This window comes from Pyricularia grisea, assembly GCF_004355905.1.
Source record: "Pyricularia grisea strain NI907 chromosome V map unlocalized Pyricularia_grisea_NI907_Scaffold_6, whole genome shotgun sequence".
Taxonomy (NCBI): Eukaryota; Fungi; Ascomycota; class Sordariomycetes; order Magnaporthales; family Pyriculariaceae; genus Pyricularia; species Pyricularia grisea.
The window spans coordinates 2,969,775-2,993,627 of record NW_022156719.1 but is presented as its reverse complement, the minus strand read 5'-3'; the positions used below and the strand labels follow the sequence as shown (position 1 = coordinate 2,993,627).

The window sequence follows — 23,853 nt, the reverse complement described above, 5'->3', positions numbered from 1 at the left end:
TGATATTTGGAATATATCATGACAACGTTGAGATGATGTGTCCGGAGTGTGTTGACAGTTGGACTTTAACTTTTGAAGCGAGACGTATGCCCGGATGTTCCATCGCACTGTAGCGATGGATTTGTTATTACTGTTATGTACATCAGCGACTTTGGCGTTACGGACATAGGGAAGGCAGGAAGGTATGCAGAGAATCTAGCAATTTTACATCGAGGGAAAAATAAATAAAAGAGAATTTAATTTATAGCTGACTGTAAATCATCACAGTAACGGGATGTGACAATGCATACCAACAAGATGGGTTTTGTTGAGCAATGTGGAGATAAGGTCTGTACCTACAGTATTACAATGCTGCATCTGGTCTTCTTCTGAAGTTAATATGCGTGCAGTATGTATGCGGAAAAAGCCAAAGCTTGGGGTGGTTGTGGCTAGTAACGCGACTGCAGGGATCATCCGATGTAATTTTTGGTCGCGTTTTTGGCAGCGTGCTGGGGTCAATTCAATTCATCGGGGTGGTGCCTGGTGTTTCAGGCGCGCTAAAGCCCGGCGAAATTTTGAAGGAAGCTTCCCATCCATCAGGCAGTTTGGTTGCATACACCCCCCTTTGAGCGATCCTCTACCTCGACGACGACGACGACGACGACTAGGACGGCCGACCTTAGATCATTATTCACAACAAGGTCAAATCAGTCATGTTGCGCCCAACATTAAGAATACCGCTCAGGCGGCAAATACAACCGCTGAGGCCGCTCGTTCAGCGTAGATTCGAGCACCTCATGCCGATACTGCAAAAAGACAAGCAGCAGTTTCTCCAGTACGGCATCGGCCCCGAAGACGACCAGTTCCTTTCTGCCAGAGCTGTTGATCTTGCTTGGACTCAGTACATGTCATTGACATTAAAGAAGCTGAACCGATTGACAAATGGTGTGTCTCTTTTTTCTGGTTCTGTCTACAAGGATGGACAAAAAAGAGAGAGAGAGATGACGAGCTTGGTCTTGCTGGCCCAGTCTCCTCCCCCTACTTGTTTCGAGAAATGTCTTACAGTTCTCCAATAAATACTAACCATTCCCAATCGTTCGGCACACAGGCAAGGCAAACGACATCAGCACCGGCCGCGACGCCCTGAGGGACCTGGCCATCCGCACCGCTCGCGATCCCCTTAACGCCCCTACCTTCAACTACGCCAGCATGGCGCACAACAACCACTTCTTCTTCGACGGTCTGTCCTCGGAGCCTGTCGAGATGCCAAAGCTGCTACGTGAGCAGCTCGAGCAGGACTTTGGCAGCATCGAGACGCTCCAGCGCGAGTTCCTCGTCACGGCCCTCGCCATGTTCGGCCCTGGCTTCGTCTGGCTCGTCAAGACCAAGACAACGTCGGGCAAGGACGTCTTCCGCCTGCTGCCGACATACCTTGCTGGCACGCCCTATCCCAAGGCCCACTACCGCCGCCAGACCGTCGACATGAACACGGTTGACAGCCAGGGGCCCGAGGCCATCGGCGTCGACGGCTGGATGAGCAAGCAGCAGGCCGCCGTATCGTCCGAAGGCAAGACTGAAAAGGCCAATGGTGGCATTCCGGACACCAACCTCACTCCCGTCCTGTGCCTCAACACCTGGGAGCACGTCTGGACGACCGACTACGGTATCGTTTATGGAGAGAAGGAGCGCGAGTCCAAGAGGCTGTATGTCAGCAGGTGGTGGAGGCACATCGACTGGGATGTCGTCAGCAGCCTAGCCAACATCAGGGCCCGACCGGAACCGATGCAGTAGTAACTGTTGGATGGGAGTGATGAGGGGGAGTGGATTGATGGTGGACGGTTCATTGCCAAAGCTGAGGGCTGTTTTGGGCAATTTTTTTTCCGCTTGCGGGACGGCGGAGTGAGCATGAGGGCGGAGGTCTCGCGTGTACTATTAGATGTCCCAGCGATGCCGAGAACAGTATCTCTCCCGCTATCTATTAGGGACTGGTTTTATCGAGGCTGACGGGGGCACTCGCCGGCGGCATGGGATGTGTAGACATAAAACTGCTGTACCATGTTGTACATGTAACATACATTTTGAATGGAGAAGAACAGGACAAGGCGCCAGCATAATGTGCAACATGGTGATAAAAAGGGCGGCAGTATGAACTTAAACAGGCCTGAAGTAATGTTACCCAACGATTTAATAGAAACTTACTCCAGTATCGCGCTCATACAATTGACCCCTAAAGGATCTATGATTGGACCCTGCCCTTAAATAGCCAAATGGGAAATTTGCATTTACGCATTAAATGGTATAACCCCTGGAAGCACAAAACAAAAGCAGCATACACGAAGTAAAGCTTAGGTTCGATGTATTTCATCAGTACCTCCCATGTCTAGCTTGACGTGTAGATTCATTTATGAGGTTTTATGTAAGGAATACAATAATATGGCCATCCTCCCCTTGTCATTCGAATAAGGCAATGCAATATTGAACATACAGCTATCGCTCAGGGGTACGGCACATACAGCAAGTATTGAAGCTTTTGTTTATTGAGTACTCAAAACGAGTAGCGATGCAAGGGTTGAAAGACAAAAAAGAAAGAAAGAAAGAAGAATCATGTGCTCATCATTTTGTCACCGTTGGCAGTGCTGCTATAGTTTATATGCCCAATCAAAAAAGTAAATCCCAGGGGTAGTCGCTGATAACAGCATCAAAGAATAGAAATATGAGAGATGGGAAGAAAGAAGAAAGAAGAAATAAAAAGAGCCTGAAAATGCTAAAGTATATGTCGAGAACTGGTAAAGGAGTGAAAGGGCTTCCCATTCCAAGCCCTATGAGGTATCATTGATAAAATTCAGAAACAAACAGCAAAAAAAAAAAAAAAAAAAAAAAAGAAAAAAAAAAAGAAAAAATAGAACTAGAGTATTAGGAGTTGAAGGAATGAACCGAAATGAAAAAAAAAAGACAACGACTTAAAAAAAATCAAATCATGTTCCCGTTCACGCTGACCTCAAAGCCCTCACCCTTCTGCTTCAGCGCCTTGGCGAGCATGAGCTCCCGCATCCAGTCGATGCGGTCGTCGCGGTTCTTGACGGCAAAGTGGTGCGACTTGCCGGTGCCGTTGACGCCCTCTCCGGGCGGCGGGGTCGGGACCGAAGGATTGAGGCTCTCGCGCTTGCGCAGCAGACGAACGCCGCCGCGCGGGTCCTGCGGGATGAGCTGGAAGCTGAAGGCGCCGACGTCGTCACCGGCGCTGCCGCGGCGGATGTTCATGGCGCGGAAGGCAGCGTTGAGCTTGCCGCCGCCGGCGAGGCTGGAGCAGGCGATGGCGTAGTCGTCAATGTCGACGTACTCGAGCGTGCGGCCGACGTCGGCGGCGTCGCGGTGCATGTTGAGCCGCGTGCCCTTGAGCGTAAAGTAGTGCTCGTGCCACTCGTGGCGGAGCATGCGCGTCTTGCGCTTGCGCATCGTCCCGGCGTGCGTCACGCCCTCGGCGTCGTGTGACATCCCGACGCGGCTCGCCACCATGGCTGTGCCCGTCGACGACAGGGCGGAGCCGGGAGCCGGGGCGATGGCCTTTTCAAAGTCTCGCTCCGTGCTCCAGGGGTACTGCACGCGAGGTGGCGCCTGTATCTGGTGCCTTTGGGTCTTGGCTGCGCCGCCCCTGAGCGGCGACGAGGGCTTCTTGTTCCGCGGTGGGGACTCGATGATGGTCACCTGGTTCTCTGCAAGCGCTGGCATCACGGGGAACGAAGGTCGCCGGGAGGCACGCGAGGCAGAGCGCTGGGGCCCGACGATGGGTGACCTGAAGTTCATATTAGGGGGGACGGACTGAGATGTGTCGCGGGCTACGGGGCCGAGAGGCACGGCCGTGACGGGTACGTCCATGTCCGAGAACGGGGTGCCAAAGCGGTAGATGGCAGTCGGTGTGGCTTCTGGCGTGGAGCCAGCCGAGTTGCTGCGCTCATGGTACTGCTGTTGCTGTACACGAGGTGTAACAGCTGATGGAGGATACAAAAACGTCTTTGGCTGTTGGCCGGGAATGGAAAGCTTTGGGAGAGCCCGTAGGGCCTCGCGGGGTTGGTGGTGTTGTTGTTGAGGGTAAAGCTCAAACGGCGGCGTCGGGGGTACTTCACTCGACCCAGCGCCGAGGTTGTTCTGGAAGTTGAGGAACTGTCTCACGTTGTCTTGGGGATCCCGAGACTGAATGCTGCGTAGAGAAGCCTCCTGCAGGTATTGCAGTGGTGGTATCCCATCGGTGCCCATGATGTCTGAAGACGCCACCACGGATGCCATGCCCACGACGGAGGGGATGGCATCTGATGTTGGGCGGTAAGGCTCTGGATCCCGGTGGTTGAGGGCTTCGGCCGTCAACGGATTGCCAGGGTCGCCAGCCACCATGATGACTCCGCCCTTGTCCATATCGACAAAGGGGTGGTCCTTCTTGAACGCCTCGATCATGCGTTGGTTGCGCCTCCATTTGGAGCAGTTCTCCCCCTTCTTGCAGTGATGCGGCTTGGGCATCATCTGTTCAATACCAACAATGGATACAGACTCGAGCGGCGAGATGATGTCCTCCTGACTGGGCTTTCTCCTCCTGCTGGGCTTGCGCTTTGGCTTGTCGGCACCGTCAGTCTCTCGCTGTTCTCTCCTGACCTCCTTGTCCGGTTCATCCTCTATCGGTGTCTCTGGCCTGGGCGAGGCGGCACGAATGTTCATCATCCTATGCATCTCGTTCCATATCTTGGTCCTAGCCCCAAAAGATTGTATGCCCAGCTCGACGAGATCCTCAAACCTGAGAGTGATAAGGATAGCACCGGTAATATCATTCTCCACAAACTTCTCGGCCAGGTTCATTTCGATACCCGAGTCGAGCATCTGTTGCGCAACCATTTCGGGACTCCAGTTTGCCAGGTCGCATGTGTCGAGGTCCTTGGAAGTAAATTTGAAGGGGCCAGGCGTACGCCTCTTGTTGGGTAGTGGAGTGAGATCTAACGTAACTGGCAGTTGCCCTTGCGTTGCTACCTTTGGTGTAATTGGTGACAAGGAAAGCGCATGTTGATATTCTATCGAGTGCGATGAAATACTCCCACTCCTAAAAAGATGTGGTCCCCTTGGTCCTTCAACTTGCTTCAGCGAGCCCGTGTCAAAATGGAAAGCTGATCTAGCATGAGTTGTTCTCGGGGTTTGCACCTCATCATATGATGAAAGTGTTGTAAAACTTGGTTGGCCAGACTGGGCACAGTTGTTCACTTCTATCAGTACAAGATCTAAGCTATATGGTCTTGATGTGGAAAGCTTACCGAGTTGACACTCAACCTAGGTGAGTTATCACCATTCTCAACATCACTGAGAATCTCGTCGTCGTCAAAGTCAGACTCCATGAACTCGGTGGCTACCGAGAGAGGCCTTTCTTGAGGTGCATTCTTCAAACTAAAGAAGGCCTCGTGAAGATGAGGTTTCTGTAGCATTTCTGGCTGCAACTGGTGCGGCCTTGCGCTCCTGGAGCGAACTGCTGAAGCCTGTTTTGTTCTAGTGTCAACGTTTTGTCCTTTTTTTTTGGATTGTTATGTTCGAAAACTAGTGAGCACTTGACCTACCATGACTTTTGCACGACCTATGGGTCGTATATATCAACAATCAGAAGTAGCAGTTGTTTGGCCGCCACCGGCAGGGCTATGGACACAGTGCCAGCCTTGAAGACAGAACTTGTATCTAAACCGTGAGGTTATACTGGATATCTTGCTGTAATGTAGAAGTTTCGGAGAATTTGAGAAGAAGCAAAACTAAATTAAACAAACAAACAAACAATAACAAAACCCGATACCTTTTGCTAGCACCTGGTAGTCAACACTAGGTCGCAAAAAGGGGAGAAAGGTGGTTGTGTGGACCGGTGTGGGAGCCCTGGGGCAAATATGTATAGGTAGGTAGGTAGGTAGGTAGTGTAGGTATGTGTGTTTATAAAGTGGTATGGATAGATCGGAGTAAAAGTTGAGTGGTTTAGTTCTCACGGCTATGCGCCGAACAAAGTTCACAGCTTGGTTACGGCCCCGGCATCATGCATGGGACGCCATCACACGGTGATAGTGTGCCCGACTGCAAGCGATGCAGTGAACTAACTGTACGTGGGCGGGGAACAGCTGCTGAAGAGATGAGAAAAATAACGGTGTGATATGGGAGAACTATTGGGTAGGTAAGGTAGGTATGGATAGCTACCTAGGGGTGTGGTCTGCTCCGAAAGACAAGAAAAGGGGTCCACTCTCACACACTCTCTCCTTCCTCTCTGTCTCTCAACCTATCCGTTACTCTATTCTTGAGCTTGCTTTCAAGAGACTGGCCGTGGCTGGATGGTTGTTGGGGGGGCAGAAAGTGGAAATGGGGGGGTAAACACTTTGGTCGACCCATCCAAATCCAACCCGGTCGTAATGATTATAATAATAGCCGACAAAGGTGGCCTGGCGCAACCGCCAACTAGGCGTATACGGGATGCAGCCAGCGCAAAGAAGAGCGGCAAGAAAGACCCCCGGGGAAAATTCCGAAGGCTGGTTGGTCAGTCAAGCATTCATGTCCTGGTAGAAGTCGACAGTCATTGGTCAAGGTCGACAAGACGACCAGATGCTCCGAACATGGCCGATAATACCAACCTCGCCTCCATTGGTCGAAAAGTCGGGAATGGGACGGCATGTAGTCTTTTTGACGCCCAAAATAGGAGCATACGCGCTCACTACCGTCTGCAGCCGCTGATTGGTCCAGACGGGAGATGGCGATGAGGGTCTCGACAAGCCCAGGGAGCAAGGGATCCCGATGAAGATCCCACCCTTAGCAAGAGCGATATTTTTTTTTTTCTCATTTCTTTTCAATTTCTCACCCTCCCTCTTTTCGTTCTCATCCTTTCCCCGCCTGCATTCCCACCCCTTGGCGCTTGGCGGGAATGCATGTGCCATCTTCCCCAAAGGAAAAGCAAACGAAGCTAAACCATTACAGGGAAGACAATCGTGCGTGATGCATTGTGCAAAAGAAGTTGGATTGGCACAACCCCCTCCATGCGGGAGGAACAAGGCCTATCGTGTGCAACATGGCACATCATTCCAATCTACTATACTCAACAATAGTGCATGGTGCGACGGTATATGGTACGACTTTCAACATGCATCTCTCGCCCAAGATGGTAGTATTTGCCATAGTACCTTATGCAATCACATATGTAACCGTCCAGCACGAGAGTTGACTGTTCAAGGTGGCATGCATCCATCATTAGTGTACCCGAGACTTGTGTTTCTGGAAGGTTAGCCCCTTTGTTCTCTGTTCTTTTTTTTTCCTTCTTTTTTTGTTTCTCTCCCTAGTTTACTCATCACATCTCTCTTGGTGGCTGAAGTAGGTACGGTCTCCATGTGGTCGCATCTATGCGACCAAAAGACCTGTCGGTTGGGGGCGGGAGCCAATGCGTGGCGGCTTCCCTTGCGTCGTGGGGTCCGGATAGATGAGTTCATGTTGGTAGCAGCACTTGCATACCCAAGTACTGGGGCATGCCTGGCGACTGGTTAGCGGGTGCTGCCGACAACTGTATGGAGAATCCAACTACCCATGGATGCCCTGTTGGTTACGTCGATAATATCAAGCTAACACCAATATATGGTTGGTTTACTGCATAAATTTTGTTTAGCGGTTCTCTTCCCAAGTCGTGATCCCTGGATGTTAATAACTCAAGACCCAGTCGACAAGGTTAACGCCGACTCAAAACCCTGAGGCGTGCAAGATCATTAGCGAAGACGATCCTATGGGGGCCCAATGGGGCCGATTTGAAATTCACCAAAGCGACCGTTATGTTGCTTTGGCCTTCTCCGCTTGAGAGGGGAAATCAGATAACAAAGAATAGAGACAATTCGAGGGCAAGGAAAAAGAAAAAGAAAAAAAAAACCGCAAAAACACCACATGACAAAGCTGCGCTTCTTTACACGATGACTATAGTGCTGTAATTGGCTCCCGGGTATCGACATGGCTTCGCTCGCAATCTCTTGCGACCCTTGCTCAAGAATTATGCCGTTATGTCGGTGAACCCTAGACCAAGGCACAAATGCCTCAATTTACTCACAATGGCGGTAGAGCCCTAGGTAGACTAACTAGTGCGCTCCATTGGTATGAATCGATTGGTACTTGGATGACTCCGATGCATATCAACAGCCATGATAGTCAAGCTCTTCGGTTTACCATTCTCCGTGGGTTCTTCATCATGTGAGACAATACCCGGGGTGTACAGAGAGTTGATTCTGTACTATGGTGTGAGATTCCCGGGCCGAGACCGCCAGTCATCGAGCAAGCTTCGAGAAAATTCAAACGGCCCCGCGTCGGAGCTGGCAAGCATCTCGACGCCAGCCATTTTTTCCCCATCGCAAACGGCTACGTGCAGCGTGACATATTGCTTTCTGTCCACCCGCTCGATGGCTCCACGGCCAGTAGTATGTGGCACCATTTGAACCAAGGAAGAAAAAAAAAGATCAAAAAAGATTAAGGCCCTGTTCCCGTGCTGCAGGAAAGGGAGTCATAGTGGCGCCTTTCTTCACCGACAATTCGAAGTCAACCTGCCCAGCGCGGGAAAATCTTGATCTAGAGACATATTTTGGTTTCCTGTCCCTCTAAAGTCCACGGTCATGTGTGAGAGCTGATGCGTAATACGATTCGCGGCCGGGGACGGAGGTCGGGTCAAGGTCGGCAGAACAAAAGGGAGGCATGTGGCGCTGCAACAATAGCACAGCCAGCTGAAAGCCATTGATATCTCGGGTATAATTGCGGTGAGGTAGAGGGCAGCGGTTGTGGCAACTTTTCAGGTTACACATGACCGCCGCTCAGGAGCCACTTGAACGCCATTTGTTTCTGGGCTGGCAAATGGGCACGCATGCTCCGTATAATTACGATAGTAATTCTGGGCGATTTGGTCACGAGATCATAGCTTTAGCAGGTTGACCGTTGATCCCCAGCCTGTAGTTTTGGCTTACCCTGTCTCCCTTTTTTTTTTTTTTTTTTTTTTTTTTTTTTTTTTTTTTTTTTTTTTTTTTGGTAGGTCAGGGTTTTCTAAACAATGACTGTGCATAAAAAATTCCAATTGGTTTTAGGGCGTACCTGCCGGGGATATTCCGTACGCAGGTCGCGACTTGGCCGAAGCTCGGGCTAGTTCCCCGCTTTCCAACGGCTGTTATCCGTTAAGCGTAAGCCCATCGATGATGTTGACACAATGCTAGCATTCACTAATGCATGCCGCGCAAAGGACCGCTAGCGCAGAAGAATAAGGCAACATTAGAAGATCTTGACATGTTTGTTAGATCGAGTGTTGCCGGGTAACCAATAGACATGCTGAAATACCATTAGCTGTATCGGTTTTACTACGTACGAAAGCATGACTCGAGATTCTGGAAAAGAAATAGGACGCCCTAAACCGTTGGTTCCCGATGCACCTGCAGACTAAAACTAGACAATTTTCTTTTCTTTTGCACGGAAATTTTCAACCGTGGCCAATTGGTCGGCCGAGGCTTTGCTCACATGATATCGAGTCCAATGCGGCCGTCATTGCCACCAAGCCTCGAGTCTCGCTTTTGGGCCCATCTTGTTACTTTTTTTCTCGAAAGAGGTGGTGTGCGAATAGATGGTAGAGAATACGAGAGACAATTTGAAGTTTCTGAATGCCCTGATTAGCCAGGAAGAGAAAAAAAAAAATTACAGCCACTGACGAGTAAGGTAGAAAGGACCCATGTTGCCCAACGAACGGCCCGAATTGCGACGTTCACCCCTCCATCGCGAATGACCACAATGCGGGCCATAAAGGCCAAGGCACTATTGGGCTTTGCATCCCCGAATGATATCAAGAATCTCGGACCCGAAGCTTGGATTGGGCTGTCAAAATTCCGTCTACTGTGGTAGGGTGGGGATGGTTTAATGCTACAGGGCCCATCCCTGAAATTATCAGGCGATGTCCCGATGTGCCTCGAGCTGCTTTTCTCCGCGCAACAGAAAAAGTTCAGGGTGCTGGACTTTTCAATGGGGCCGTTCCGCTCCAGTGTGTTTTGTTTTGCTGGCGCAGGCACTTGGCTAGTACAATTTCACATTTCGTCTCCGGCAGATTTTTTTCTTCGCTCTATCCCCCAAAAGGCATGTCCCGCTTTCCCATTAAAGTCTACTACTAAATAGTGGGGGCTTTTATGCATGAAGGCAGATTGAGTGAGGCGAAGAAGTGGTCGTAGCTTCAGCCCCAGCCTTTTGAAAATGGCCGTGCGTCCCGTCGCAAGCCATGGGGTGTAATCCGCAGTGCCCTCCCCTGCCATGTCCATACGCAGTACGTACCGTACATATACGTATGTAGTATGGTGGGAATCATGGATAAACAATCACGATGTCTTTGCAAGGTTGGGCATGAAAAAGAAAAAAATCAGCATTTTAACGATGTGACGACGGAAGAAATCACTCAATTCATTCAGCCTTGGGGGCTGCCCCAGTGGACCGGTGCTCGTTTAACGTCCCCTGTGTGTGATTATCACTTCATTAAACATTCTTTGCAAATATGCAACCAGCCACGAGGAAGCAATGCAGCCCGCAGGGACCTTTGTCCTTCACATCGGTGTTGTGCCGAGAGGTTCAAATCCTGTAACCACACTTCAGTCTTAAGCGGTTTAAACGGCACCGGCCATTATTTGGAAAATGCCTTGCTCAATTGAGCCAAGTGGAGGTACGGGGAGACGGCATGCGATCTACAATTGTAATGAAAGGAAAACAAACATGCTTGGGTATTCCCGAGGTATGCCGACTGCAAGGTTTGTTTACCCTCTAATAGGTCGTGGCCGTTGAGGAACTGATGGCTCTGTCACATTGGATCACGCTTGAGTTGTTGTTGTCACCTGGGGGCGATGATGCCCGTAGTGGAGTTTACCACTACTACGTGGGATCAGTACACCGAGCCTTCAATTTTTAATTTTTTTAATTTCTTTTTCCTTTTTTTTTGGTGACATACCGTAACAATACGAGCAAAACTTTGCTTCCGTAACAAGTCGTGGTTTTTGCTACTGTCCGAACCTCTGCTACATGGTGAATTGAAATATGCCTACCGGGTATAGACGCATACTGCGGTTTTAGTTGTCTTTGCTGACTATCAAACTGGCTCGCTTTTTGTCAGCGTTGTACAGTACCACCCACCCCGCCAAGGCACCCTGATGAAGTGGGTACCTCGGGCTACCGTAGAAGGCAAGCAATGGAAGGTGCAACCATGTACGGTAAGTACCCTACCTTGGTGGAGACAGAGAGAGGCATGTCTCCCATCTACTGAGTACGATAGTAAGCTCACGCCCCAACGTCCCAGTTTCCCCGCTTCGAATCCCCAACGACAGAGAGAAAACCTGCCCGTTTTGAACATAGAGCTGAAATGAACCAGCCTCTCTCGGCTTGCCACTGGACGCTACCATAATCTGATAATGAAAATCCATCTACATCACCGGCAAAAATCGGACTGGAGATTAACCACCCAAATAAACTAAAGCCAGTCTCACCCACGATGTTCCTCCCCCCTATCATTTTTGGTCAGACCGGTAAGTAGTAGGTAGGGTGCCTATTGGTCTAATGAGTGATATTTAACAACATGGATACAACTCGAATTAAGATGACACGAAATGCGAAGCCTGCCATACATCGTGGGGTTGTACTGCTTAGAGTAGGTGATGTGATAATTAAAAGAGGCTATACTGACTCGGCACCTTATGCCTTTGGATGAGTTGGGATGAGATTGAGACGGGACGGCAGATCAAAAGAGGGGGACGGAGGCTTGGGAGGAACCCCTGGAAGATGGGATGGGATGGATGTCGGGTATGGGTAGGTATTATGCACATATCAGGGTAAACGACAACAACGACAAACCTCGGGAAATGCAATGGTTTGCGTACCCTGATAGGCGCATTTAACCCGAGTCCAACTTTTGCAATCCTACGACATCATTGCAAAGCTCACGGAATCAAGTGCAACGGTCCATTCTTCCGCGGGTTAAATTTAGCATCTTTAACAAGAGAATAGCATCCTGATCCAAAATTAGCCCATGTGTGATGTGGGCAAATATTGGCTTGTGCTTGGTCAGCGGGCGCTTGCAGTTTGCATGCGCGTCTACAGGTATTTGTGCGTGTGTACCCTCCATTACCAAAAAAAAAGTTGTCCAGTACTTTACCGAGGGGGGCATAGTATGGACTGGATTCCATAAGCAACCTACCAGTAAGCTCAGCGTGCCATCCTAGGTATAATTCAAAGCACACGCACTATAACACTGCCTACACATCTGCGGAGGTCGTCAGAAATCAATATTTTCCAGGATGCAGGATGCGCGAACAGGGATCATAGCAAACATCCCTGAAGCCGCGGAGGTATGTCAGCACCCGCTTCGGCCAAGACAGATAGACAATTTTATCAATATACATATATGCATATAGTACAAAGACGGGAGGAACAAAGCTACTTTCGAAAGAGAGACTCGAGATTGTCACAATTGACATGTCAAAATCAAAATTTGTGAGATGTTCTTACAGGAGAGATGTGCAATTTGACGACTATCTTGCAGTGAATTTGATAAATCATCGCGAACAAAGAACTCGTTGCGATGGCTTACATCGGTCGTAGCATCCATAATGGAGAACGACGAGTATCCTTGCCTATGGATCTGCATGGTCTGACCCCTGTCGGCGATCATCTCATTGGCCAAAGCTCACCCGGGATCTATCCAGTAGGTGATGCAGTTGCCAATCTGGGTCGAACTTTCGGATGGTGGCTCGTGCTCGTCACAAAGTCCTTACGGATGATTGGCAACGGTCGATCCCGACTGCATGCGCTAACAATTTTTGAGCACCATCCTCCAGCGAATAGCAAGCCAAAGCAACCCTCCTCTTGCCGCGTGTCTCCACCATATGCCAACCTCGAACCAAACCCCGCCGCCGGCCGAGGGTTGGAATGGGTCGAGAAAGAAACTTTTTTTCCCCGAATTACCGCAAAGACCTCACTCACCGTTACTGGAATGCACGCATTCTATGCTTGTCTCAGCGGGCTCGCGTGTCGCCGGTCTTGTACCTCCCGTACCTCGTGTGAGGTTACAAGCAAACATGCAAGCACGCGGGTTTGCTTCTCCATGAAGCAAAAAATACTACGACGCACGATATCGACACCGCACTTGGTGCTGGGGAATCACCGCAACACACCGGGCTACTGTGGAAGGAGAAAAAAAAAATTATGGGGGGGAAAAAAGCCACCCGCCATCTTGCACGGGAGGCAGGTCGCCGTTATTTTTCACGGCCGGAGTCATTTCCCCAGTCACTATCACTACATGGGCTCGTCATTTGCTCTATTGTCCTACCAAAGACTCCAGAAATGCCTTTCTTTGATGACAAAGGTCCCGGCCAGCCACGGCGAGCAGATTTTGCCGACTGTCACTGGCTAACACCACAGGCTTGAGCCGACATTTGTTTTGAGCGGGGCTTGAAGCTTGGCTCTACTCTGATCCCTCGCCGTCAGAGCCGACCATTGTCTGTGGGTTTTCTCTGCACCTCAGGGTTGTTGGCCGTAAATCAGTCGAGGTAGTAGTGGTCCCTCGCGCGATGCGATCATTGCCCAGTCTCGCCCCGAATCAACAACTCCCTGGTAGTATGACAATATTCCCTGCAGACTATGCAAACTCTGCTTATAACAAGGTTTAAAAATATCCTTGAGAGAACCAGCTTGCTGAAGAGCACTAGGGGAGAATGTAAAGAGACATCACGATGAAAAAGAAAGAATTTAAGCTCGGCAACAAACTGAGCTATGATGACATGAAGCTTGCACAAACCCAGCAAGCACCAATGGACAAGCCGCAACCCAAGTGAAGATCTCTCGGTTGGCCAGATTCTGGGTTCAGAACTCAAGTGCAAGGACGACCCGCAAAGCGCCCCCCTGCTTTTGCTAATATCGTCGCTCAACACATCTTCATCAGCTGTTGGTGACTCTTGTGGCTGGTTGCAGTCTTTGTTGGTTGTCCTGCATTACAACCATAGCAGTATCTAGCCGGAAGCGACATGGCAGCCTGCAGAGTTGCCAAACAGCTTCCCGTTTGGTACTGAACAACCCGCGTCCCCGCTGCAAGTATCTTTATCCGTTGTCATCAACCGGTCCATTGTCGGCATGGCACTATACCACTAATGGATTGCTTCCTATTCTTGATGGTGGGTGGAGATTGGCGTTACTTGGCAGCTCGCACACTTTTGGGGACAGGGTACATAATGTTGATCAATAGAGTGCGCCAATAATCTTGTAAGCTCCCCCTCCCTTAGCATCTGCTCCCTGCCAACGACCTGCATCTCTGTGGACCAGACTCGGCTTGCAGAAAGACCGTCACTGGAGCTCCACATCTGCCTTCAGAGCTCAGTCCAACCTACCACATAGGGCAGAGTGGACATGGGTCCCCAACGAAGGAGTAGCCAAAAAAAGACAAGGCTTCTCTCTTTTTTTGGTCTGTGTTCAAAAATAGAACACGCCAACTGACCTCAGCCTACAGTAGCTCGCGATGGAGGTCGTGATATAAGGCTTTGGCCCATCCGACAAGTCCTTCGAGATCTTTTGTTTCTTCCCTCAGATCAGACCAAGGCCAGTGGCAGGAAGGAAGTCCCAAGTTGTCGTTCAGTCCCGTTCGACTTATCCCCTCTCTCTTAATAATATCTCGTCGACGTCGACATCCTTTTTCAGACAACAACTCATTTCGACGATCCGTTACGATACCATCCGACCCAAGGCAAGCCGGTCTTGCTCTGTATCTACAGTCCTTCGACAACGCACATATAGTCTCGACGACTTAATACCCCCGATAACTTAATATTCTTGTTTCCGAACACTGGTCGCTTGGAGAATTTGATATTCACTTAGCGCAACAGGGCAATTAATCATCTCAGTGGGCCAAACTGAGTGGATCTGGACCTAGACCTGGACCTGGACCTGGACTGTGACTAGACTGGGGCCCCGGCTCTCGCTTCCCGCTATCACTCAAGTTCAAGGGTCACCCCCCCTTCTCCTCTTTTCCAACCTACACGCCCTCCCAACCACCACACACCCACCCCCCAGTTCCCTTGGGGCCTTTTGTTCCCAGTCAACGCAGGGTACCCATCTCGTCAAGCACACAGAGGTACAAATGTCAACAATATCCCCCAACCTTCAAGCCAACCTCGCGACAGCATCGCCAGTACCAAAGATGGCTGTCGCATCGGCAACAAAGACAAAGTCGGCCAAGGCCGCGGCCGCCACTGCTAATGGCACTTCCAACAAAAAGAGCCAGATGCACCGCCGCTCAAGAACAGGTTTGTAACCCTCCTGGCGTGCCTTAAATCTCTCACCCATCGGACTTAGACCAGACTATGCATGTTCTCTGATTTAAGCTATGTACTCTTATAAACTAACTGTCAACCACTCTCACTCACAGGCTGCTACACATGCAGATTAAGGAGGAAAAAGTGTGATGAGGGTCAACATGTTTGCTCAGCATGCAAGCACCTCGGTCTCGTATGCGAATACAAGCGCCCGCACTGGTGGAGCAACAACGAGGCCAGGAGGCGACACAAAGATGATATCAAGACAATCATCAAGAAGAAGAAGCTCGCCGAGAAGGGTGCCCACGCTGTTCAAACCGCCATGAGCTCTCCCCCTGGCCTGTCTCACTCTATCCCGTCGCTGCCAACTTCGGCCACCTTCTCAGACCCTCTCGACAGGACACGATCCGCCTCCATCGACTCGCACTTCAGTTTCAACTTCAACAGCCCGCCAACAACAGGCTCAGAATATGGCGCATTCACCCCTCAGTTACACCCCGACTTTATGTTCACCGGACCATATGCTTCGCCCTACGAGATCGACGTCAAGACTGAGAGGCAAATGTTTGTGAATGATGTGCCTACCCTCAGAGAATCAACAACGTCGACCTTTAGCACCTGCTACACGCCGCCGCCGCCGGGCACAACCCTGCCGTCGTTCCCTCTGGAAGGCGAATGGACTGAACAGGTGTGTTCGGAGCGGCGCGAGTCCTTCACCGAGGAGACTCTCAATGTCAACTTCTTCGACTTTGCCCATGGCCGCTCGATGCAGTCAAGGCAGGTTGCCATTGAGCTTGACGAGGGTGACCAACGCCTCCTGGATCATTTTGTCCGACATGTTCTGCCGACTATCTTCCCTATACTGGAGTCGAACCAACACGGCTCGGTCGGCTCAGACCTAATCCTGCCGGCGCTTCAGAGCAACAAGGGCTACCTTCACTGCTGCTTGAGCATCGCCGCTCAACACCTCAAGGCTGCAACCGGTTCCCAGAGCGAGGATATGGATGCCGACATCATGAGACACCGCTACGCGACCATCTCTGCGCTTTGCGACGCTTTGAACCGCGACGAGAACCATCAACAAATTCTCGAGGCTGCCCTTGGCTTGATCTTCTTCCAGTGCGGCGTCGGGCGCTTCGACGATGCCCTTCCAGACATTGCGTGGCACCAGCACTTCCAGGCTGCCATTTCTCTTGTGCAGAAGCTTGACCTTCCCCGCATTGTCTCAGACCCCAACGACGAGGCTGCACCAACACAGTTCAACATGACCCTCACTGCGTGGATCGATATCCTTGGCGCTACAATGCAGGGCCGCGCACCCACCTTCGCCCACACCTACCGTGAAAAGCATTTGTCTGCGACCAACCCATCGCTGGGGCTTCGCGAGCTCATGGGATGTGAAGATCGCGTCATGTACCTCATCTCCGAGATCGCCTGTCTCGAGGCACTCAGGAATGACGGGATGGACGACATTACTCTTTGTCAACACGTTCATGTTCTTGGTGACCAAATCGGTCTCACCGAGGTTGGCGAGACTGCCCCTAAGCTGCCATTCAACTCTAATGGTTCGCTGAGCCCAAAGCAGCTGAGCAAGAACATCACGGCGGCATTCAGGCTTGCGGCGCGGATTTACCTGTGCAGCCTTGTGCCTGGCTTCAACCCTACTCAGGCTAGCTGCATCGGCCTGGTCGAGAAGCTGACCAACATTCTCCAACACATCCCCTCGGGTCACCAGGGATTCGACCGCTCTCTTGTGTGGGTTTACCTGGTTGGCGGGTCCGTCAGCCAGCCTGGGTCGTCTTTCCGTGGCTTCTTCGAGGACCGCGTTGCGCAACTCGGGGAGGCAGCCAACTTTGGCTCCTTTGGCCGTGTCAGCTCACTGCTGCGAGAGACTTGGATCGAGGCCGACCAGCTCGTGGCTATGCAGTCTCAGGCTTGCTCACCTGCTGCATCAGAGACAGGGAGCGTGATCCCTACACACTACATCCACTGGAGAGATGTCATGCAGACAAAGGGTTGGGATTACCTACTTGTCTAGAAGACGGGTGATGCATGCCTTCGCCCAATGAAAAAAAAAGAAGAAAAAAGGAGAAAAAAAAAACTTATCTGTTCAAATTCGTGTTGGTGATTAAGATTAGAGGGTGCCGCGAGGCATACAGAGTTGATCCAGATGACACTGGTTTCTTTGGGACTTCTTTCTAACCTGGAGATTGGGACACTTCCGGGAAGAAACCTTTTCTGGCTTGGTGATTTGAGAGCAAGCGTTGAATATTGATGATGGAGATGACGTCGACGAGTTGAAGCGGTCATGTGATATGGCCTTTTTGGTTCCATAAGAACCAAACAAATTTCCTTCTCCCTTTCCTACTCTCATTTGTACATCTCTTCTTTTTCTTATCTGGTTGTACCAAGCGTGCATGGGGCGAGGAGTTATGATCGGGTCTGGGACACGGTTTTTATGTCTTTTCGGTGGGAAATGGGGGACACGGAAGTCCAAGGGATCATTCATCAGAAGAGAGGGCTCGGAATGGGATGAAGATTATTTTAGTCTATTCTAGCTGGACATTATACCCCGGATTTCACACAGCGAATCCAAATAACAAAACATTTACACGAAAGAAAGGAACCCCATAGCCTGCATCATTGTCTTGTCTCTTTCTATGCCACACCAGCGCGAACTGCGACATGCTCGCGAGCTCTTTGAGCCTACCAAAGTGCCCATGAGCCAAATTTGATCCTTCTATTTTTTTCTCTCCGACCTTCTTGCCGCCGGCGCTACGGGCTACGCGGTTCTAGGCCGGGCATAGTCGTCATTTGCGGCATCGCAAACCGATGGCTGCTGCTGGCTGCCGGGATACCGCGCGGCAAAACGTTGATATGGAATGAAATTTTTCTTCACTAGTGTATGTGGCACGGTATTATGGGATTTAGCAGAAGCGCCGGGTGTTGTTGTGCGTGGAGGCTCTAGACACCCTCTATGGCGACGATATATCTACCAGGACGCATGCGATTGGGTACGTGGGATGGTCGCCGAAGCTGGCCCATCTACTACGGCAAGCGCCCGGGCTGTGAATCGGGCGGCTAGTTGGTCTACGGAGGAAGGCGTGTAGAAACCGAACCCTACAAGTCATCTATCTCGAGTCGGACTCGATTGATGCCCAAAAAAAAAAAAAAAAAAGTACACGCTACTGTGCTGTACTGCGTACTCCATACTGGCACCTTGCAAGTATGCACTACTACTGCAGTCAAACATGCGAGGTGAAATTGCCACCCGGTATTTGGGACTGGTGTTCCTGCTTTTTTGACACATACAGATGGAGATTGATGGGCTCACGCCCTTAGTCCATTGTATTGGTAGTGGAAGTGATTTTTTTTCCCTTCTTTTTTTCTTGCCCCTGCTGGCGTATGCGTATACCGTGTGCGTCTGATCGGAGGCATGCATGGCGATTGTGGAGGCCTGCGTGCTTTTTGTTTTAAGCCTTCGTCTATGACTGACCGCTACGAGGGCGACAGCAATACACGAAACCTCGTGACCTAGGCACGGTGCAAGATGAGCAACATTTTCAGCTTGACTTTTGGTGTCGCTTCCCACTTACTACGTAAGCACCAGCTAGAAAGGAAAAAAAATGCAAGGGTTTTAATGGTTATGGAGCAAGTCAGGTGAGTCACATATAGCGGTGTTGTCGTCTGCCAAGTTTATTTTCCTTTTCTCCTCCAAAAAGGTTACCCTTTGGTCCCTCTTTCACCACTCACTCCCCTTTTACCCTGGTCCCAACATGCAAATAAATGACCTTTTGAGATGAACCTGAACTCAACTGGCAGCCAACGATCGGCGGCAACGGGCCGCACAAACGGTCCCCACCAATTTCTAGTGCTACTATAATTGTACTGTACTGTAGCTTTTTGTGCCCCACAAAGAAAGGGAAGAGAAAAAAAAAAACTAAAAACTAAAAACTAAAAAAGCTGCAGGGATGCTTAATGAGAACAAGACATACCGACTTTGATTGGTTATAAATGATTAGAACCCTGGTCCTGGATGAAAAGGGAAAAAAGAGGGAAAGTGCTTGTCGCCAATCCAAGCGCTTCCTTCCCCTCATACGCGCCTAACCTGACGAGCGCTAGATAGTCGATATCCATTGGTACCTCGCTTTTTTTCGTTTTTTTTTTTCTTCTTTGCCCTTGGTTAGGTACCTTACTCTGTACTAAACCCTGAGGAGGGGTCTTGGCTCCAATTCCCATTCGCATTTGATGGACCAATGGATGATGGGTTTAACCTTGAACAAGATACCATGGTTCAACCTGGACCACTGAGTGCTGCTCGAGGCCCATGAATTCGAAATCTTGAGCGCGCGGCAGTCGATCAATCTTGACCTCTCGTCTGGCCGCCGCAAGTGCCGCCGAAACCGCACCGCCTCAGGTCATGCGGGTTCTTTTTCTCGAATGTAGTTAGTTGCTGGCCTCATTATTGAGATGGAGAAAAAAAAGCCATCGAGGACATGGCATTTTTGTTCGGCGCAACGGCACGATGCTGGCTAGCGATCCACATTTCGCCGTCTCTTATGACCTCGATACCTCTTTGAGTATCGATCACTGCCCTGTCGGAGCCCATCGCAGACTAGGAATCCGTTGGATCTCGGGTCTTCTCGCCAAATCATCTATGCAGATTTTGGCCTCTCTCCCTCTTGCTTGGAGGGAGGGTCTGAGATGCCGGCAGATACCGGTAGATGCCTGCCTCTGATCTCTCTCTCTTTTTTTTCTTTTGGTTTCTTGCCCAAGCCAGGAAACTGGGCTGAGCATCCATAGTACTGAGAGCACAAAGAAACTAGCTGGAATGACATGACATCAGTTCATATCTCTTTTTTTCGTTCCATGATTTGTTTCCCTTTGTTTCTTTAAACGTCTTCCTTTTTTTCCTATCGTGGTTCAAGTTCGTCCTTTGTTTCTTTGCTTTGACCAGACTAAACAATCCACTTGTCGTTTGCCAGTGCAAAGAACCAGTGACTTTCGGGTGTGTTCCAGATCTTGTCAGACTTACTGCAACATTTTTCTCTCTATCACTTCATTGTCTGTCTCGCTCATACATGCCCTTTCTTCTCCTTCTCTGACGAATGACTCCCATTCACTGTCTGTCTTTGTCCGTGAATCAACTCGAGTGTTATTAGTATGGTCTTTTAACCCCCCTGCTAAAGGTCATCCAGATCTGTGGGCTGTTTATTTCTTTTTTTTTCTCTTTCTCTCTTCTTAAATCTCAGAAAATATCATCAGTTCATCCCTTCCTAATCGAGAGCAGTCGCATACATCTCAACGGCGCATTCTCTGCTCTTTCAAAACCACGACCTTCCGCCTGACCGTCGGTCTACAGCAAACTACTTAGATATTCGACCATCGACAAGTTAACTTGGATGCCAATGCGCAACCAAGTTCTCTTTGTGGCCTTTGCCACCCTGGCCTCAGCTATCACCCTCCCGACACTTTTGGAGAGGCAAGCTACTTGTCCTGCCAACTATGAACAATGTGGAAACAGTCTTCCCAGCAGCTTTTGCTGTCCCAAAGGCAAGGTCTGTCTCCAACTTGCAGCCAAGACATCAACCCTCTGTTGTGACAGCCTGGACGGCTGCGAGATCATCGCGCCAATCCTCTGCGACGCTCGGCTGCAGCAGGACCCTCGGTCAAGTGTCAAGACGACTGCGGTGGACAGCGAGCTGCCAAAGTGTGGCAAGGACTGTTGCCCGTTTGGATACTCTTGCAACAGCGACTCGGAGTGCGTCAAGGACTCTGATCAAAGCAAAGCACCTCCATCGCGGGCTCCCACCAGCATTTCAATTCCATCATCTACCTCATCGAGCCCTTCGCTGCCGAGCAGCACATCTTCTGACTCGACGCAGACAGCGACGGCTACGGCAAGGCCCGTCACCAGTGGAGTACCTAGCAGCGGGAGTGACAATGTTTCCAAGTTATCCATCATTGGGGGTGTCGTGGGTGGTATCATCCTTCTGATTTTGCTGGGTCTAGGGGTTTGCTTCTGCCTGCGTCGTAAGAAGAAGACAGAAGAGACATTGCCCATCTCAGGGCGCTCAACCTCAGCAGGCGTATACCCTCATGCGATCAGTCACCCTATCATGTCCGAGAACTCAACGATGCGGTCTGATTTCAGCCGCAAGGACAGCACGCCGCCCATGCACCGCCCATCCGGCCAGTTCGAGGATATAGACCTCAACGACTCCCGCCGGCCGGTGTCGTACAACTCTGATAGAAACCCGTTCAGTGACCGACCCGTCAGTGCCAGCACAAACAGGCCACAAGTGGCCCCCCTACGAGGTATGCGCAGTAGCAACGGCTCCAGTATTGGGAGCGGACGCTTTCCAGTCCGACAGGGTGGCTACGGAGGAATGGGCGACGGTGGTTCACGTAACCTCGACCACAATCGTCAACCCAGCACCGAGAGCATCAACGTCTTTGCCGACCCTAGGACCGTGAGCGAGAATGGATCGGAAGCTGGTTCTGGGCCTCGTAGCCGACGGTCATTTGACCATAGGCGCATATCTAATCAGACAACATTCACGACCATGATGCGTCAAGCCGAGTTGGCTCCAGACCAACCTTTTGTCCCTCCCACTGCTTACTCTACGCCGGACCATAGGAAGTAGTGCGGAGTTTTCAGCGACTATCTAGAAAAGTCGACGGCCACTGGTGGCTCTACTTGTTCTTGCTTTTTCTTATCCTTTTGTTTGCGATTAGCATAGCATGGGGTTTGTTTGTTCATTGCATGAGATCCTTTGTATCTCCGGAAACCGGCGTTTCTTGGCTTAAACCATATACCACTTCTTATTTTGAATATCCAAATGTATCTAGACGATATATATAATCTCTTTCGTATCCATCTAATGCCTTTTTTTTTTCCAGGCATACACAATCCGAGCTATGATAAAGAAATTGTTAGTTGAGAAGTGATAAGTAATGATCGTGAACCAGAACTTGCACTTTTTCAAGAAAATCGTCACACAAATTGCTGGGCAGTCAGCTCATGGTGATCTTGCTGTAGATCTCGATACCGGCAGACACGAGTAAAATGATCTTCACGGATTCCATTGTTAGACTGACTGGTGGACTCAATGCATTTACGCATTATTAACAACCCTGCGAGGTAGTGCTGAAATCTTAATTATATATGTACCTGCAATTTCTCAGCACAGCAGCACAGCATGAAGAGAATCTGCCGCATATGCATCCCGGCTGTGACAACGGGTGGAAACCAAAGGAAAGGTAGATCCAACAAAAAGGCCCTCGAGGCGGTGATGACAGAAAAAAAAAACCCCCCCCTCACCCTCCGGCAAACTATCAAACCCACCTTTCTCTACCCGTCCAGTTCACTGCTTCTTCTTGGCAGCAGCCGTCTTCTTGTCCCCAGCCTCCCTGACCTCTTCATCATCAGCCTCCTTGCGCTCGGCGTACCACTGGCCGGCCTGGAGGACGAGGACACCGACGAGCACGAGGGCGAGGATGGTGTTGCTAGCGCTCAGGACCTTGAGGGAATCCTCCCTGCTAAGCTTGACCTCTCCCGAGATGGGGCCCTCGTGGCTCAGCGTACCCTTGCCGTCCGCACCCCAGACGTCGGCCGTGACGTCGCGCAGGCCCTTGACGATGTTTGCCAGGTAGATTCCCACGCCGATGACGTAGAGGACGAGCGAAGAGCCGTCGAAGAGCACGTTGGCCTCGGAGGGCCGGAACAGCTTGGCGAAGAAGCCCAGGAAGCCGACAAAGACGACAATGTTTAGCACGCGCGAGATGAGCGGCGGCGCCGCGTGCATGAAGCGCAGGTGCGTCGCCAGCTGGTCGTAGTAGGACGGTGGCACCGGGTCCGATGTCCACAGGAGCGGGAAGTCGTAGGGGAACGAGGCGAAGAGGATTCCTAGGAAGAAGCAGACGGCTGTTTTTTTTTTTTTTTTTGGTGTCGCGTGAAGGGTTAGTTTTGCTTGTGTTCAATGCGATGAATCGGAAGGGGGAGAAAGAAGAGAAAAAAAAAATAGGAAAAGAGAAAAAGAGAAAAAAAAAAGATACTCACGCCCTATTATCATAAAGGTCGCAAACGAGCTGGAACCGCGGTAGTCCTTAGACCGCGTCGTCTTGGACCAGTCTATCCACTTGGCGTCCATCCTGGCTTTGACGTCTCCTTTTTTTTTTCTTTCCTTGGTACGCTTGCGGATTGAGTTGCTTCTTTGGTTTGCGTAGTTACGGTCGGGGGGGTTTTTTGTTTTGTTCTTATCAGTTTGGCCCGGGACCCCCGCGATAACGGTGAGTGTGCACGCGACTTTTTTTTCTAGGAATGTTCGGTTACAAGGCGCCCTGTAATGCCGAAGCTAAGTGCGGGTGATTATTTTCCGAGTTTAACTGACTATAGGTAAAATGTGGTGGAGGGGGAGATGTTGTCCAGTTTGGGCAGAGGGAAAAAAAAAAGAGGATGCTTGGCGTTGATTGCGGTTTGCGCTCAATGGCGGAGGCTTGTCCGGATGGCTTGGCCCGCTTTGAACCGCTTTTGGCGTGTATG

At 50.5% G+C, this 23,853-nt stretch overlaps 5 protein-coding genes across 5 annotated transcripts; 3 read left to right on the top strand and 2 right to left on the bottom strand.

The window, feature by feature from the left end:
- The first annotated feature begins 426 nt into the window (after window positions 1-426).
- PgNI_08858 (uncharacterized protein) lies at window positions 427-2,140 on the top strand. The gene is made up of 2 exons (XM_031128848.1): window positions 427-924; window positions 1,088-2,140. Exons 1-2 carry the CDS (start codon window positions 693-695, stop codon window positions 1,768-1,770), a joined length of 915 nt encoding a protein of 304 aa, XP_030978677.1. The 5' UTR covers window positions 427-692; the 3' UTR covers window positions 1,771-2,140.
- An 809-nt stretch (window positions 2,141-2,949) lies between these two features.
- PgNI_08857 (uncharacterized protein) lies at window positions 2,950-5,814 on the bottom strand (the record flags this gene model as incomplete). Its single annotated transcript, XM_031128847.1, has 3 exons — window positions 5,568-5,814; window positions 5,271-5,489; window positions 2,950-5,202 (listed from the first exon to the last, which is right to left on the bottom strand). Exons 1-3 carry the CDS (start codon window positions 5,568-5,570, stop codon window positions 2,950-2,952), a joined length of 2,475 nt encoding a protein of 824 aa, XP_030978682.1. The 5' UTR covers window positions 5,571-5,814.
- An 8,777-nt stretch (window positions 5,815-14,591) lies between these two features.
- Window positions 14,592-17,965, top strand: PgNI_08856 (uncharacterized protein). The gene is made up of 2 exons (XM_031128846.1): window positions 14,592-15,299; window positions 15,422-17,965. The coding sequence occupies exons 1-2, from the start codon at window positions 15,134-15,136 to the stop codon at window positions 17,344-17,346; spliced, it is 2,091 nt and encodes a 696-aa protein (XP_030979106.1). The 5' UTR covers window positions 14,592-15,133; the 3' UTR covers window positions 17,347-17,965.
- Window positions 17,966-20,716: 2,751 nt separating this feature from the next.
- Window positions 20,717-21,955, top strand: PgNI_08855 (uncharacterized protein; the record flags this gene model as incomplete). Its single annotated transcript, XM_031128845.1, has 1 exon — window positions 20,717-21,955. One exon carries the CDS (start codon window positions 20,717-20,719, stop codon window positions 21,953-21,955), a length of 1,239 nt encoding a protein of 412 aa, XP_030979105.1.
- A 470-nt stretch (window positions 21,956-22,425) lies between these two features.
- Window positions 22,426-23,738, bottom strand: PgNI_08854 (uncharacterized protein). Its single transcript, XM_031128844.1, has 2 exons — window positions 23,371-23,738; window positions 22,426-23,235 (listed from the first exon to the last, which is right to left on the bottom strand). The coding sequence occupies exons 1-2, from the start codon at window positions 23,459-23,461 to the stop codon at window positions 22,676-22,678; spliced, it is 651 nt and encodes a 216-aa protein (XP_030978679.1). The 5' UTR covers window positions 23,462-23,738; the 3' UTR covers window positions 22,426-22,675.
- Between the last annotated feature and the right edge of the window lie 115 nt (window positions 23,739-23,853).

Excerpts from the sequence above, each read along its gene's own strand:
- PgNI_08858 (XM_031128848.1), top strand. The coding sequence starts at position 693 with ATGTTGCGCCCAACATTAAGAATACCGCTCAGGCGGCAAATACAACCG. Across the intron at positions 925-1,087 it reads GCTGAACCGATTGACAAATG|GCAAGGCAAACGACATCAGC; the intron begins GTGTGTCTCTTT and ends TTCGGCACACAG.
- PgNI_08856 (XM_031128846.1), top strand. The coding sequence starts at position 15,134 with ATGTCAACAATATCCCCCAACCTTCAAGCCAACCTCGCGACAGCATCG. Across the intron at positions 15,300-15,421 it reads GCACCGCCGCTCAAGAACAG|GCTGCTACACATGCAGATTA; the intron begins GTTTGTAACCCT and ends TCTCACTCACAG.
- PgNI_08854 (XM_031128844.1), bottom strand. The coding sequence starts at position 23,461 with ATGGACGCCAAGTGGATAGACTGGTCCAAGACGACGCGGTCTAAGGAC. Across the intron at positions 23,236-23,370 it reads GACCTTTATGATAATAGGGC|CCGTCTGCTTCTTCCTAGGA; the intron begins GTGAGTATCTTT and ends AAAAAAAAACAG.